The sequence below is a fragment of the Crassostrea angulata genome, chromosome 7, assembly GCF_025612915.1.
Source record: "Crassostrea angulata isolate pt1a10 chromosome 7, ASM2561291v2, whole genome shotgun sequence".
NCBI lineage: Eukaryota > Metazoa > Mollusca > Bivalvia > Ostreida > Ostreidae > Magallana > Magallana angulata.
This window is the reverse complement of record NC_069117.1, coordinates 31,876,622-31,890,027: the sequence shown is the minus strand read 5'-3', so window position 1 is coordinate 31,890,027 and position 13,406 is coordinate 31,876,622. Positions and strand designations below refer to the sequence as shown.

At 32.0% G+C, this 13,406-nt stretch overlaps 1 protein-coding gene across 5 annotated transcripts; it reads left to right on the top strand.

Annotated features, from left to right (window-relative positions):
* Positions 1-2,349: 2,349 nt before the first annotated feature.
* LOC128192393 (uncharacterized) lies at positions 2,350-11,062 on the top strand. 5 transcript variants are annotated; one of them, XM_052865025.1, is made up of 8 exons: positions 2,350-2,454; positions 2,700-2,755; positions 2,936-3,061; positions 3,895-3,993; positions 5,419-5,511; positions 9,075-9,361; positions 9,446-9,577; positions 10,444-11,062. In XM_052865025.1, exons 2-8 carry the CDS (start codon positions 2,719-2,721, stop codon positions 10,543-10,545), a joined length of 876 nt encoding a protein of 291 aa, XP_052720985.1. In that variant the 5' UTR covers positions 2,350-2,454; positions 2,700-2,718; the 3' UTR covers positions 10,546-11,062. The 5 variants fall into 5 exon arrangements, with proteins under 5 accessions (XP_052720985.1, XP_052720984.1, XP_052720981.1 ...); XM_052865024.1 differs by having other exon boundaries at positions 9,072-9,361; XM_052865021.1 differs by having other exon boundaries at positions 9,063-9,361; positions 10,444-11,061.
* The last annotated feature ends 2,344 nt before the right edge of the window (positions 11,063-13,406 follow it).

The following is a 13,406-nucleotide window of genomic DNA, read 5'->3' as shown; positions in this document are numbered from 1 at the left end:
GGTTTCCAAGAAACGTTTTAGATAATTGAAATTAAATACCGAAATAATATTTAAAAAATATTTTCTTACTTTTCCTGCAAAAAAATAATAAAAACTCTTTTAGAACACTATATAAATTGTACGTAAACGAATAAAAACACACCTTGAGTGACATGAAACTGCTTCTGGAATCACGATTAAGGTCAACATCTAGTATTATCGTATTGATATAGATATACAATGGAATCATCGATAAAGTAAATCTGACGTACTTTGCGACGAAATTGTATCTTTATTGATTTACCAATATGTTTGAAGCTATTAAGACATTGCAAATTTGTACTTTTCATAACAGTACTTTGTGTCAATATCAGACGATATCGCCGAAATCGTGTTGATATTGATTCGCCATGGTCCACAATAGTTGTTAAAGATGTTTTGGATATTGTTCTATAGCTTGAGTTAAATACACGATACACCTGAATAAGATGTGTATAATGTAGATAGTGAAGATCTTCTGTAGACTCTGAAAGCTGTTGATGGTTGAAATATATGATGCACAGGGAAGTTTACTAAATAAATGTCTTTTTTCATCAGGAATGTTCATGTCGTCTACCTCACTCGCTTCTGTTTCACAAGCAGTAAACCCCAAAGGCAAATTTGTTTATGTTCAGTGGTATTTCAAGCAGCACAAAACATATAAATAGTAATCTTCGAATGCGATCCAACGAAAGTAGCCATCCCTACATGCTTTTGACTTTCGCACCTCCATGGGCAAAAACTAAAACGTTTGGCTTTTGTAAGCGGTAATTTCAATGGCAGAATGACCGCAAAGAATATTATTGAGCGCATCAATACAGTAGTTACTGTAAGTAAACGCATATGTAATTCTGGTTCAAGCAATGATTATTCAAAACTGTACAGATAATGTGACTTATGGCTTAAGATTAAACGCAAAGTAATATGGAACAACTTCCAATTCAGGTTACTCTACAAACTAAACAAATGAAGTTTATGATTTTTTATAGATATTAAATTTTATGTCTGGATTATTTTTTAAATATACAGCAAAGACATAAAGTTAACAATGCATTATTCTCTCTTTTAACGATTTTTTAATGTGAGTTAAGAATTAATATTTAAAAACAGCCTTATCCCATTGGAATAAAAATGCAAGTGATTATCAATATTTCACCGACACAGAAATATATATTAAACTCCTCTCTGCACCTGTAATAAAAAGAGAAAATTATATTAGGGGTGTCATAAAAGTTTAAACTGCGAGTTTAATAGTTCACCGGGGATTTAATATTTTGCAATATTGAACTCGGATTGAGAATATTGTGCATTGGTCCCAGGTTCAGTACTTCATAATATCAAAATATTATAATTATATGACACCGGTTTGACAGATATCACGGCTTTCAAACATCAAAGACGTAAAATGCACCAACAAATGTACACAAACGTGCAAATCAACAAAAAATAGATATATCACTTGACATACGGATATAAAATTTCTGCCAGGATGTTTAATATACACTGTATTTGATGTGATGTGAAAAAAAGAGAACGGTGCATACAAAATAGTGTAAGAAATGAAAACTGAACAATACAAAAGTCCTACATATATAAATATACACATAAAGTGCATACGGAAAAAAAATATAATCCCAGAAATGTACATCTATTTAATTTCATGACATATTCTGACATTTACCAAATAAGGGTTTAGAACATTGCATACTTTTTTCGATACACAAACAAATGTAACATGAAACATACATGTATTAATATTAGGAAGCCATTTCTAAAAATTATTGTTCTCTAAAACCAAAGATAATCATATGCGTTTTTTGTTTGTATGACGATATGAATACCAGTAATTACGTAGTTTAGTTTTTCTTTCGCATATTATGAAAAACATTCCTTTTCTTTTCGGACTCTTCCGACAAGATTTTTTAAATATTTCCCTATGATGGATAGTTAATCATTTGCACGTTTAAAGATTAGGCCTAATTTCTTTTATATCCAAGAATTTTTTTTCACAAAGAAACAACAGTGGTTTTGTTTAAAAAGGATTTAATTATAGAGTCTACGTCAGAACCGATTTGAATTTAAATTGGATAATATTCATTTAGTTCCATGAAGTCAATGACAGCAACCTACTATTTTTTCCTTTGTAAGCAGTGTCGTAGGAATGTAAACAACTACAAAACTCTAAATTGTTCGTACGAAAGAAATTGGAATATTTTTTTAAGGAATTTCGTTGAAAAATACAATGCATCGAATCAAGTACTTTATTTTGCCAGCGTTGATATATTACCATGATCTGTGATTAGTTCCAAACATTTATTACTTCCGTTTTGCCAGAGTAACTGCGTAGGAGAGTTGTGCCAACTCTTAACCACTCTTATCCACATACGTTTGCGGACACCTTACACTAATCGTGTGCATTTTAGGTTTTGCTGAAAGGTTTGTCATCCCCTTACATTCGTAACAAAGAGAATGTGACCGAGCCTTACAAATTCAATGTTTCTTTCTCTTAGTACTAACGGTACTTTGATTTTATTTTACCTGACATGGATAATCAGTCACTTTTGTTATCAGTACTTCTGGCTTAGACATAGAGGTCAGTCATGATTTATCTTTAACGAGAGTCAATGCTTCTTTGCCTCTTTCTTTCCTTTATAACGAAATCATATATTTTTTTCTTAAAGGAGGGACAAAATAAATAGAATGATTCTACGTATTTTGCTGTTTTGTGCTCTCTCAGGTATTCTACTATCGGAGTTTGATTTTAAGTTTAATTTATAACATTTTCCCTGAAAAAAAAATATATTCACGTTTTCTGTCATCTACAAGTTGAAAAATGAACTGGTCAATAAATCCATGGAATTTTATAAGTAAATTAAATTAAGCGACATATGTATTTATTTTATTTGTTTTGTTGTAGTAAACTGTTCACAAAGTTGTGTGCTAGACAGGGACTGTAACTATATGCAGTGCCAATTTGGCGGCTACTGTGTACTCTATCCTCCCAACACACACCACTACTACAAAGGTCAATGTTATTGCGCAGGTAACTCTCTCTCTCTCTCTCTCTCTCTCTCTCTCTCTCTCTCTCTCTCTCTCTCTCCACACACGACTATTAGTTAAATTAGAAAATAAGACCTGACTAAATAATTAACAATGCTTTCTATTGATATAGACATTTTAAACGGTCAGTTTGTCTTTTTTACGTCCTTACTCAGGTTATTAGCGATAACCCAGAGCTCGGGATTTTTTGGGGTTTTTTTATTGGGGGGGGGGGGGTTGTTACCACCCAGTTTGCTGAATGATATATATTAATACAAAATAAAACATATTATAACACATGAAACTGTTAAATCATGTGTCTAAAAAAAACATGCAGATAGAAAATTATACGTAAAAAATCCTTTATTGGTATATAAACCCAATGAAAAAACACATTACAAGAGCTTCTTAACATAAAAGATTTGAAATCAACTTTACAATTAGCGATAAAATTTTGGCTTACCGTTATAAATAGCTTAGTTGAGTATTCTTGACATACATGAAATCTGTTGATAACGAGCAGTGTTCCAAAATCAAGAGTCAGAAGGAAAAAATACAAAACTGGAGCAGAGCAAACTCGAACCTGTACACAAGGTAGAGGTAGGATTAGGTGCCATGCGCGTAAATTATTCGCGTACGGTTCGCCGTAGAATTCACTTCATTTCTATATAAAAGCAGTAAAATTTTCTTTAAAAAATAAGACATTCAGTATAATAAAATAAATAGTGCCTGTTTGGGAGGATTACTGTTGAAATTGACACCCCGAAAAACCATTGCCAACCGACACTAAATAAATAGTAACAGGCACGTCTATTTATATATTGTTCTCTATTACAGCATGTAAACAAGCTGGTGACTGTCCATTGTGTGGCCATCATCATGTACAGGGTCCTCATCGTTATTGTAGCGAACATGACAGGCATTGTCACTGTGTAGGTATGGTTAAATTTCACAACTGTATACAGGGTTATTTTCGCCCTTTTCATTTGCAAAAGGTTTCGCCCCGTCTTGCATTCGCCCATACAACGTTGTGAATAAAAAAAAAGATACTTTGAGGCAAAGGAAATCGCCCGGTCTTAATTTCGGTCGTTGACAACGAGGGCTAGAAGGGCGAATAAAAAAGGGGGCGAATATATCTCTAGATACAGTGTACATGTATCTCCTTTATATGGACTCATTATGCTATCCAAATATTGTACATGATCGCCAAATAAAAGATTATGAGGTGGGTTTTTTAATCATCTGAAGTGAATGAAATTGAATGAATTTTTTATTCATACATGTACATATTTTCATTTACGATTAACCAATTAAACGATATTTAGAGTTTGACATTCTACTTGCAATAGTGTTTAAAAGCCCGGAAATCATATGCTGTGTCTTTTGTTTAACTACACAATAGAAAATAAAAACGTTTTGACAAATGTACCCTCTTTTCTATATTATACATGTAGTATTTATTGTAATCAGATACAATGTGTTCTGGATAGATAAATAAAATGGACATCTTGTTATTTAAAAGTTTTTACTTACTAGTCCCCGACCGGTTTTCACCGGAGGGGACTATAGCTTTCCTCTGCGTCCGTCAGTCCGTCCGTCTGTCTGTCTGTCCAACTTCAGTTTTCCAGACTTTTTTTCTTTATGCGTTTGAGGAATAATATGAAATTTGCTGAACAGCTTCAAAATGTCAAACTACAGATAAAGTTTACACTTTTGTAGCATCTAGTTGACATATTTTTGAGAAAACTAATTTTAAATATTCCAATTTTTTAATGTTCGGGTTCGTTATCGGGTTCGGTGTGTATTGAATAATAGAGGAAAGTAATATGTTGTCAGGAATAATATCGTGCATTACTTGGACCATTCCTTTTTTGTTTCTGACAAACAAAAAAGTTCTGTAAAATAGTGTCAAGCATTGTGTTGTAAATTAAATCGACAGGGTTTTTTGTATTATTACACTCGGGTTCGTTACGGGTCGGTCTGTTAAGACGGTAAGAAATATTCTGCATAACAGTGCATTGTTTTCACAAATTTCTACAAACCGGTAGGGGACGTGTATTGCTTATGCAATACTCTCATAATGCTTGTTTATATTTAAATATTTAATTGTATGATGGCTTAAAATTATATAAATATAAGTAATAAGGAATCATTCTTTGAATATTATGAGGTGGTAATTTCGGCCGGGGTGTGATGAAATCTATCATTTGATCACGCCCCGACCAAAATTATCACCTCATAATACTCAAAGAATGATTCCTTATTCCTTAATTTGTATTATCAAGATATAGTTCGAGGATATAATGGAATGTTGCAGCGTCTCTGTTACTAGAAGTGACTGGTGTGTTGTTTATTTTTCAGAGTGTGTCGTAGACAATCATTGCCATTGTCATGCCGGCCAAATTGGTAAATGCATTAAAGACAATCAGAACAGACACGATTGCATATGTCAAGGTATTACCACCACTTTTTATCAATTTTTTCTCACAACAATTTTCTTTGGATACGAAATTACAAAATGATTTCTGTGAATTCATTTGCCTTACAATTTATAAAGGATTACCCCAAACAAATTGAATTCTTTAATGGTATCGCTCACAAATTATACGGATATTTTTTCGAGCATTACCGGCAAAACTCTGCACTACTTCTTGAATGTATGAACATCAATTAAAGTAATTTTTTACACAAAAATGAAATAAAGTTTGGCTTCTAACCAAACAGAAGTACAATTTGTTTATTTAAGGATGGACAGAAGTAGATATAATGCAGTAGTTTAAGTAGGGCGGGGAATATGTTACCTTTTGTGTGATATTTTGGACGACATTGTATTTCCCCCATAATTCTTCTTGCTTGTTTTATACGACGCATGCGAGACTTAGAAGTATCAGCACCAAACGTTCTTTTTATGTCCAATAAAATAACTTCCATCTCGCAAATAAACACTGAGCAGACGATTTAATAACAAATACAAAGTGAACAAAATGAAAGTAGGTTTTTATTAATATCACAATAATAACTTATACCTTACGTACATCATCTCACATGTATTGAAATACGAAAGGTGTAAGCAAGTACTCTGGTGCAGGCATTTTGTAGTTTATGTTTATTTGCAAAATGCCTTAATATATAAGTATAGATACATTATATTTCAGTGAAAATATATCTGCAATGTACCTTCATAGACACATGAAGACATATATATCTTGTGGTTTGGGAGGCCCATTTTAAGAATATGGTACCTTACTTTGAGGCAAAGTTACAACTTAAATGAGCAAAAGGACTGCGAACGATAGCATTGTTTAGCCGCATAACTAAAAGTAATTTTTTGAAAGTTGTCAAATTAAAGTATAATGTAAACATTTATGTATATTTTCATTAAATATAAATGATTTGGTCAAACAAAGAGAGATAACTTTAATTTTTATTTTGGGTTAAAATAGCTCATTTCATGATAAAAAAAAAAAAAGAAGGAAAACAGAAATGTTTTTTAAAACACCCCCCCCCCCCCCTTGAAACAAAAATTCCTTTTGAGGGGTTTTAATTATTGTTAGTAAGCATATTTTTACCAAAGGGTGTTTCCCGGGGGGGGGGGGGACATATGTCTACAGACCAAAATACATTTCAAAAAAAGAATTTTGCTTTGTAAATTTTCGAAAAATAATTAACAGATATGAATTAAATGAAATTTTACTTTAAAATATATCGTAAATATGTTATTATTAAGTTTTTATGCACATATTGGCCGCTAATTAATATTTCCCTCGCTCACAGAGACCGATTTCATTGAAAAAATTTTAAGACCCCGTGTTAGCAAAACTTTTGTTTAAAAATAAATAATTTGAATACAAATTTTATTTTGATATAAATTGATTAGGATTTGATTATACTTTTTAGTTGAAAACTTAGTTTTTGAATATCTGACAGCAATATTCCGAAATATTTGAATGTTAAATGTAGGCGGGAAATGGTCATTAGTGTTCGCAGTTCTTTAAACAGTGTTAAACTCTTTCTCAACAAATGGTTGTAGAGAGGACACCAATGAACCACCTTCATATTTTTTCGGATTTTTAAAAATTCGAAATAAGTCTGTAGCTGCGCAGTTCGACATCTGTTCTGAGTGATTAAAAAGGCATTGTCCTGATTTTGTATGCATACTTTTCAAACAAAATGACATGTAGGACTTCATATTTATTGCTTTTATATCTTTTGGCAACATTTTAGGCCAGTTTCGCACAGAAACAAACCAGTTCAATAAATGTTTACAACATTTCAGGCCAGTTTCGGACAGAAACAAGCCAGTTCAATAAATGTTTACATTCTTATTCTCAAATGTACAAGATGGCCGCACATCCCCTTTAACTTTGTTCGAGTTTGATTCGAGATATTAACGACTAAATAATGGTTTAAATGATTCTTCTATTTGTACATCTGACTAAGGAGTATTTCTGCTGGTGAAGTCTAATGAAATATTTGGAGAACCAACTAGATGTTCGAGGTTAAGTATAAAACGGCTTGCTTAAGATTGGAAGGATACCAGACTGGTTCTTTGACTCGAGGAATATGCATTTCGATCTAGTTTTCTGTTTTACCTGTACGTATGATTTGCTAAATGATTCGTGACTGCAGTTATGCATATAATTATCTTCAAACTCACATGGGAGCAAGGTCGCCAAAATTTTCTAACTTGACGTAAGCTATCGTCACACACAAAGTAAGGTTGTGCCCCTTTTCTACACTAACCATCAGTGATAATTTATAAATGGCCACATCTTCTTGAAAGATAAATCTAATTGGAGTCTAAGCTAACTGAATATTTTAGGCTTTGTTTGTTGGATTGTCCGCGCCTTGTCAAGTGTTACGTGAAGGCTATGTTTTTGTAGTAGGCTTTTTATTATTGTTGACTCTTCTTTGGCGTCCAAGATCTAGAGGGTTTTTTCTTTCTTAAGTGTACCGTTTATTTACTAGATTTGGCAAATTCTTGTATAGGAGTTTTAGCAACTATGCTCTCAGATAGCATGCTAAATCGGTAAGACTTTTGGTGAGATGCAAAGTAGTTTTCAATAGGATTCATAAGATCATATCTATGATTTATAGGGATTCTTCTTAAACATTGTTATCTGTCACCTAGGAAGAAACAAAATTTGGTTCTAAAAAAGGGTGAACAGCAAATTTTGTTTCTGTGCATGTTTTAAATGATCTACGTGAATTCACTAAAAAGAAGTTGATGTCGAACCAGCACGATTGCATCGTTTGTTGTGCGTTATCGTTACTATGGATGTTATTTTCCTGTCGCTGCCACTATACCAATAATAAATGATTACTAACAAATATGAAGTAAGTTCGGAAATATGAAAATACCCGAAAATGACACTTAAAAAATTGAAATACGTCAGGGTAATCTAGCTCACAAAGTTGCATTATACGTAATTGCATTTTTGACTCACAATAATTGGTAACAACTATACAATACATAGTCACTAAATTCTAGACTTAAAATTAGTAGCTTTCGAAGTAATGGATACTCAGTCATCGAAAGTACTTATATATATATATCAAAATCTTTCTTGGTTCCTTCAAGAAACAAATGTGTAGGATGCGTGTGAAACGTAAAATTGGGCTTCTTCAGTCAATCCGATAAACAATAGAGATAACTTTACAGGTATTTTTCTTAACATCTCTTCTTCTTCGTGATGTGAAAGGATATAATATAATTCACTCATACCGACACATAGAACCTTTAAAGCAAAGAATTACCCCTTCGTGACAAACTCTTAGTATGATTAACTCTAATATAATAGTATTTAATTTGGCACATGTACACATTTAGTAAATCAAATATGACATACTTTACTAACATCAAATGTGGATTTGGATATAAACTTCGGAAATCAATTACCAAAATTCCATAACAAAGAAACAATAATTTAAAACTTAGATATATAATCGAAAAGTTTCTTTGACCTTGCTCATTCATTGTCTTTTCTATCTTTTTCACTCTACAGCCACTACAGCCACCACTACTACTACTACTACTACTACTACTACCACTACTCCTACTACCACGACTACTACTGCTCCTACTACTACTCCTACTACTACTACAACTACCCAACAATACCTGGTAAAACTAGAATGCCACCACCGGAAGATCAGCGTCATCGAATCCATCGCAGAGAATCTACACGTAGAGGACAGCAGGGCGGAGCTGTGTCCCGGTACAACCAAACACCAGACGTCCGAGGCCTTCGTCATCAACAAGTGTAACTCGACGGCAAGAAGTTCTTGGTCAAAAGGCGAACAGGTTGGTACATCTCGTTTTGGGGGAAAATAATATGTTTATACACTTCATTTCTGATTTCTGACATTTTTTGAATGTTTGTTGTAGGTCAGGACGGAATGTTTGGACAATGTATCTCAATACACACCCATCTCGACATTTTCTGATCAAGGAAACGACATGGCGGCTTTTTTAATTGATTGCACGAAAACTGATGATAATGTAATATCTGGTCTAACAGTACGTCTAATTTGATATTTAGTGAATACTCAAGACAAAGCACTCGTCTGACATTAAGGATAATGTGCCTTAATATACAATCATATGTCATTAAACGCACTGCATAATTACAATTATCTAAGAAATACTATATATACAGGGAAATATTCGCCCCGTTTTATTTTCACCCATTTTGTACTCATTGTAAACGGGCGAATTTATGACAAATCAAATTCCAATGTCTTGACTTATTTTTCTTTAATAACAACCTTGTCTGGGCGATTTCAAGACGGGGCGAAACTGTTCGCAAGTCAAGAAGGGCGAAGATAATATGGGGTGAAAACAACCCTGTATACAGTATTGCAGTGTTCAGGCAACAAATCATTGCCTTTGAAATGCAATAAATTGCAGTTCATAAATTGGAAAACAGCATGCACGTATTTAGGAGACGAAATTATATCAAACTCGTTTCCATGAGATCTAGCTTTTAATCTGTTTGAATTTCAAATCAAAGTTATAACTTCAATGACAAAACCCTTCGAAAATAAATCATAAGACAAAACCTCAATTTATTATATTTATACTTTAAAACATGAAGTGATACTAACATATGTAGTGTATATTCAAAGCTTTTTACCTGGACATTCTGTAAAAAAAACACTTGTGCGTGTAAAACAGGGGAAGTAAAATTTGAAAGAAAATCTATGCTGTGCTTTGAAAAACAAACGCAAGGTATTTGTTTCATTGTATATATCCCGTCAGTTGAAAGAATAAGAAGTTATTTTTTTACGCATACTGAAATTGAGATATTAAAATTTTCTTAGAAATGCCCAAAGAAACATCGATCAGTAAAGCCAGTACACTATTTTCATAATCATTTCTTACAGATAGCAGTACAGACCTGCCATGATGCCCCTATGGTCATGAAATTGAACGATACTACGACTCCAAGGATGTCGGATTTTTACACAATTTTACAGCGAAAGTAACGTCATGAAAGCTTCACCTTTGCTTACATCCAGTTGTGTACAGCTCTTCTACTAAACTTTTATAACTCTTACAAGAGTTTCTCTTGATATTCTTCATTTTCGTTTCCATATTTTGAGTTTGGGTAGAATTTATTTCTAACCTCTTAAGCGGTCAGACGAGGCACAGAAAAATATGTTGGTACTTTTGTCAATTAAATTACAGTTTAGTGTGTACAAGCAAAGTTTATTTTGAATAAAAACCAAAAAGTTTTCTTAGAAATGTTTAAGTAATTAGAAATAAATAGGTTGCCCATAATTATCAGCATATTTTTTCAAACACTTTTCTGCTACAAAACACCTCTTTGTACACGGAGGAAAAATATAAGATTGGTGAATAAGATGGCGCAAATGCACAATCTGTTTAATACAATTTTGAATTTATCTTTTACAATTACATCTATTTTAATAATATTATTAAATTTAATTATATATTATTATTAATATTATATAAATATTGTTATTATTTATTATTATACAAGTTTGCAATAGCACAGTTTCTAACTTTATTCAGTCTTTTATATACTTAATAAAGATAAGAAAAAAATCGCCTTATATTTTGGTGGAATCGAAACCACAACACAAAACCCTTTTTAATAGATATTAAAAGGTTAGTTTAAATGTATATCTGGTTATGTCTGGTGCTCTAGCGACGAATGTACGGGCGTATTGTTTTTTCCAAAACGTTCAAATTTGGGGATACATGTATGGTGGGTCATATCTCCACGTTTTTGTTGATTGAAATCCGTTTGTTTTTCATTAGACCTTATTAAGACTATAAGAAAAATATGGAGCACAGACCCACTTTATAAAAGGAAAGACATTGGAGTTCTAAAAATTGACACTATATGGAGGTTTTAATACGTATACGCCAGTTTGAATCAACACATTTCCAGCATTGAACATTTTTAAAAGTTACAAGTCAATGATATTAAAGTATACTTTATTTTCAATGGTTTATTATAAAAAAAAAATATCAGATTTGTTGATATTTTGATTTTTTTAGTAGACTATCCTTCCATGCATAGGCATTTTACACGCCTTATCCACCCATCTTCTTTCAATTTTGAAATAACACTAGAAGGTTATTTCTTTTGGATGTCACTTGTCAATAAATAAACGAGATACTTTAAGTTTGCTACAATGTACATCATCACTCAGCCTACAAGTTTGCATAAACAAGGCTTACATGCATGTCCTCTTTCCGAATAAATCACAAGAGAAACTATTCCATACTTATACTAACTGCTTATAAATTTACTAACTATTGAGATTTGTATGAAATGAGGGAAATGATTGGAAATAAATCAATGCATATGGCTAACGAACATATCACGGATATTTTACATAGAATTAAAACTTCATAGCTGAAGTTCAAATTTGATTGAACACCTTAAATCATATCAAAATGTAATAAAACATTTTAAAATGTTACAGTAAAACAAACAAAAAAAATGCTGCCGTGTAATTGTTATAGGCCAGAAAATGATTTTATTGTACGAACATTATTGGGTTTTCACACTTATAAGTAATACAACTAATTATGAATGTTATAGTTTAGTTTAGAATTCTGCAGGTCTTTTAAAATACATTGACTTCAAAAAGATGTATCCATCTAAACGTACATTTCTTAAGACAATGGTAGGTGCCATTTTAACAGTTAATTATTTAAATATCAATATTCTGCATTTCATATCTATTCATCGCTAAGAGTTAAAACATTCCTTCTTCAGTGTGGTTAACAAATTCTTTTACTTTGATGTTAGTTTTTTCAGAAACTGAGTACTTTTTTATATTCTTACCTGATTTTCTTTTTACAGTAAATCTCAAGAACACCACGTTGATTAACATTGTCACTTATCATAAATGACGAAAGATAATCACTTGTTCTTCGTTTGTAAAAAAAAAATATTCATTATTAAGACAAGCGTTTATGTATAATCTTTTATCGTTGAAGTTTTTTAATATAATTGATGTACATTTGATACTTTGGGGTAACAAAACTTTATCTTATAATGGAAATGTAAAAATATTTAAAGAAGTTTATACATTTATACAAAAGTGTGGAAGATTTGTCCAAGTTTTTAAATGTAGTTTTGCATAACTTTCTTATCCATCCTAATTCTAAATTTACACAGTATTACAGCTTTTATTATGATTTATTTGTATTTCATTCAGTGCACTATAAATGTTCTAAATGTTAAAAGGCATTGTATGGCATTGGAATTGTAATATATTATGTACAAGGAGAGGACTCTCTAAGTTTTTGGAACTTGTGTCCAATTCTTTTTGCATCATTTGTAAATAAAATAAGTTCAACTCTACTCAGAATTATAATAGATAAACAAATCAGTAATGGAGGGGTCTCTTACTCAATACATTACTTATATACGTAATACCAAACATTGATCTTTTTTATGAACAAATATACCTCATATTTATCCAAATTACAAAACCCAGTATCAAAATGATAATAATGTCAAAAAGAGGTGGCAGAAAAAAGCTGCCAGAATATCCACAGAATATTGAATATTTTGCAATGTAAAAGTGACCGCAAAAACTAGGTCATCACAAAAATTGCCGGATTTACGGTATAATGATATCCAAATATATTGAGTGATCGAAGCTCGGCACTAAATGAAAATTCCCACACTTAAATAGAAAACGCGTAAAAACTCACAGATATATGTATTCATTGCTCAAATGGATTATGTGTGGATTCTGTTATTTTGATAGAATGCAATAGTCCAACAAGAAAGGATCATTGCTTGAATTGTGAATGAAGAGAGAGGAACAATGATCTTTCTGTCATTTCTGTGACTGCA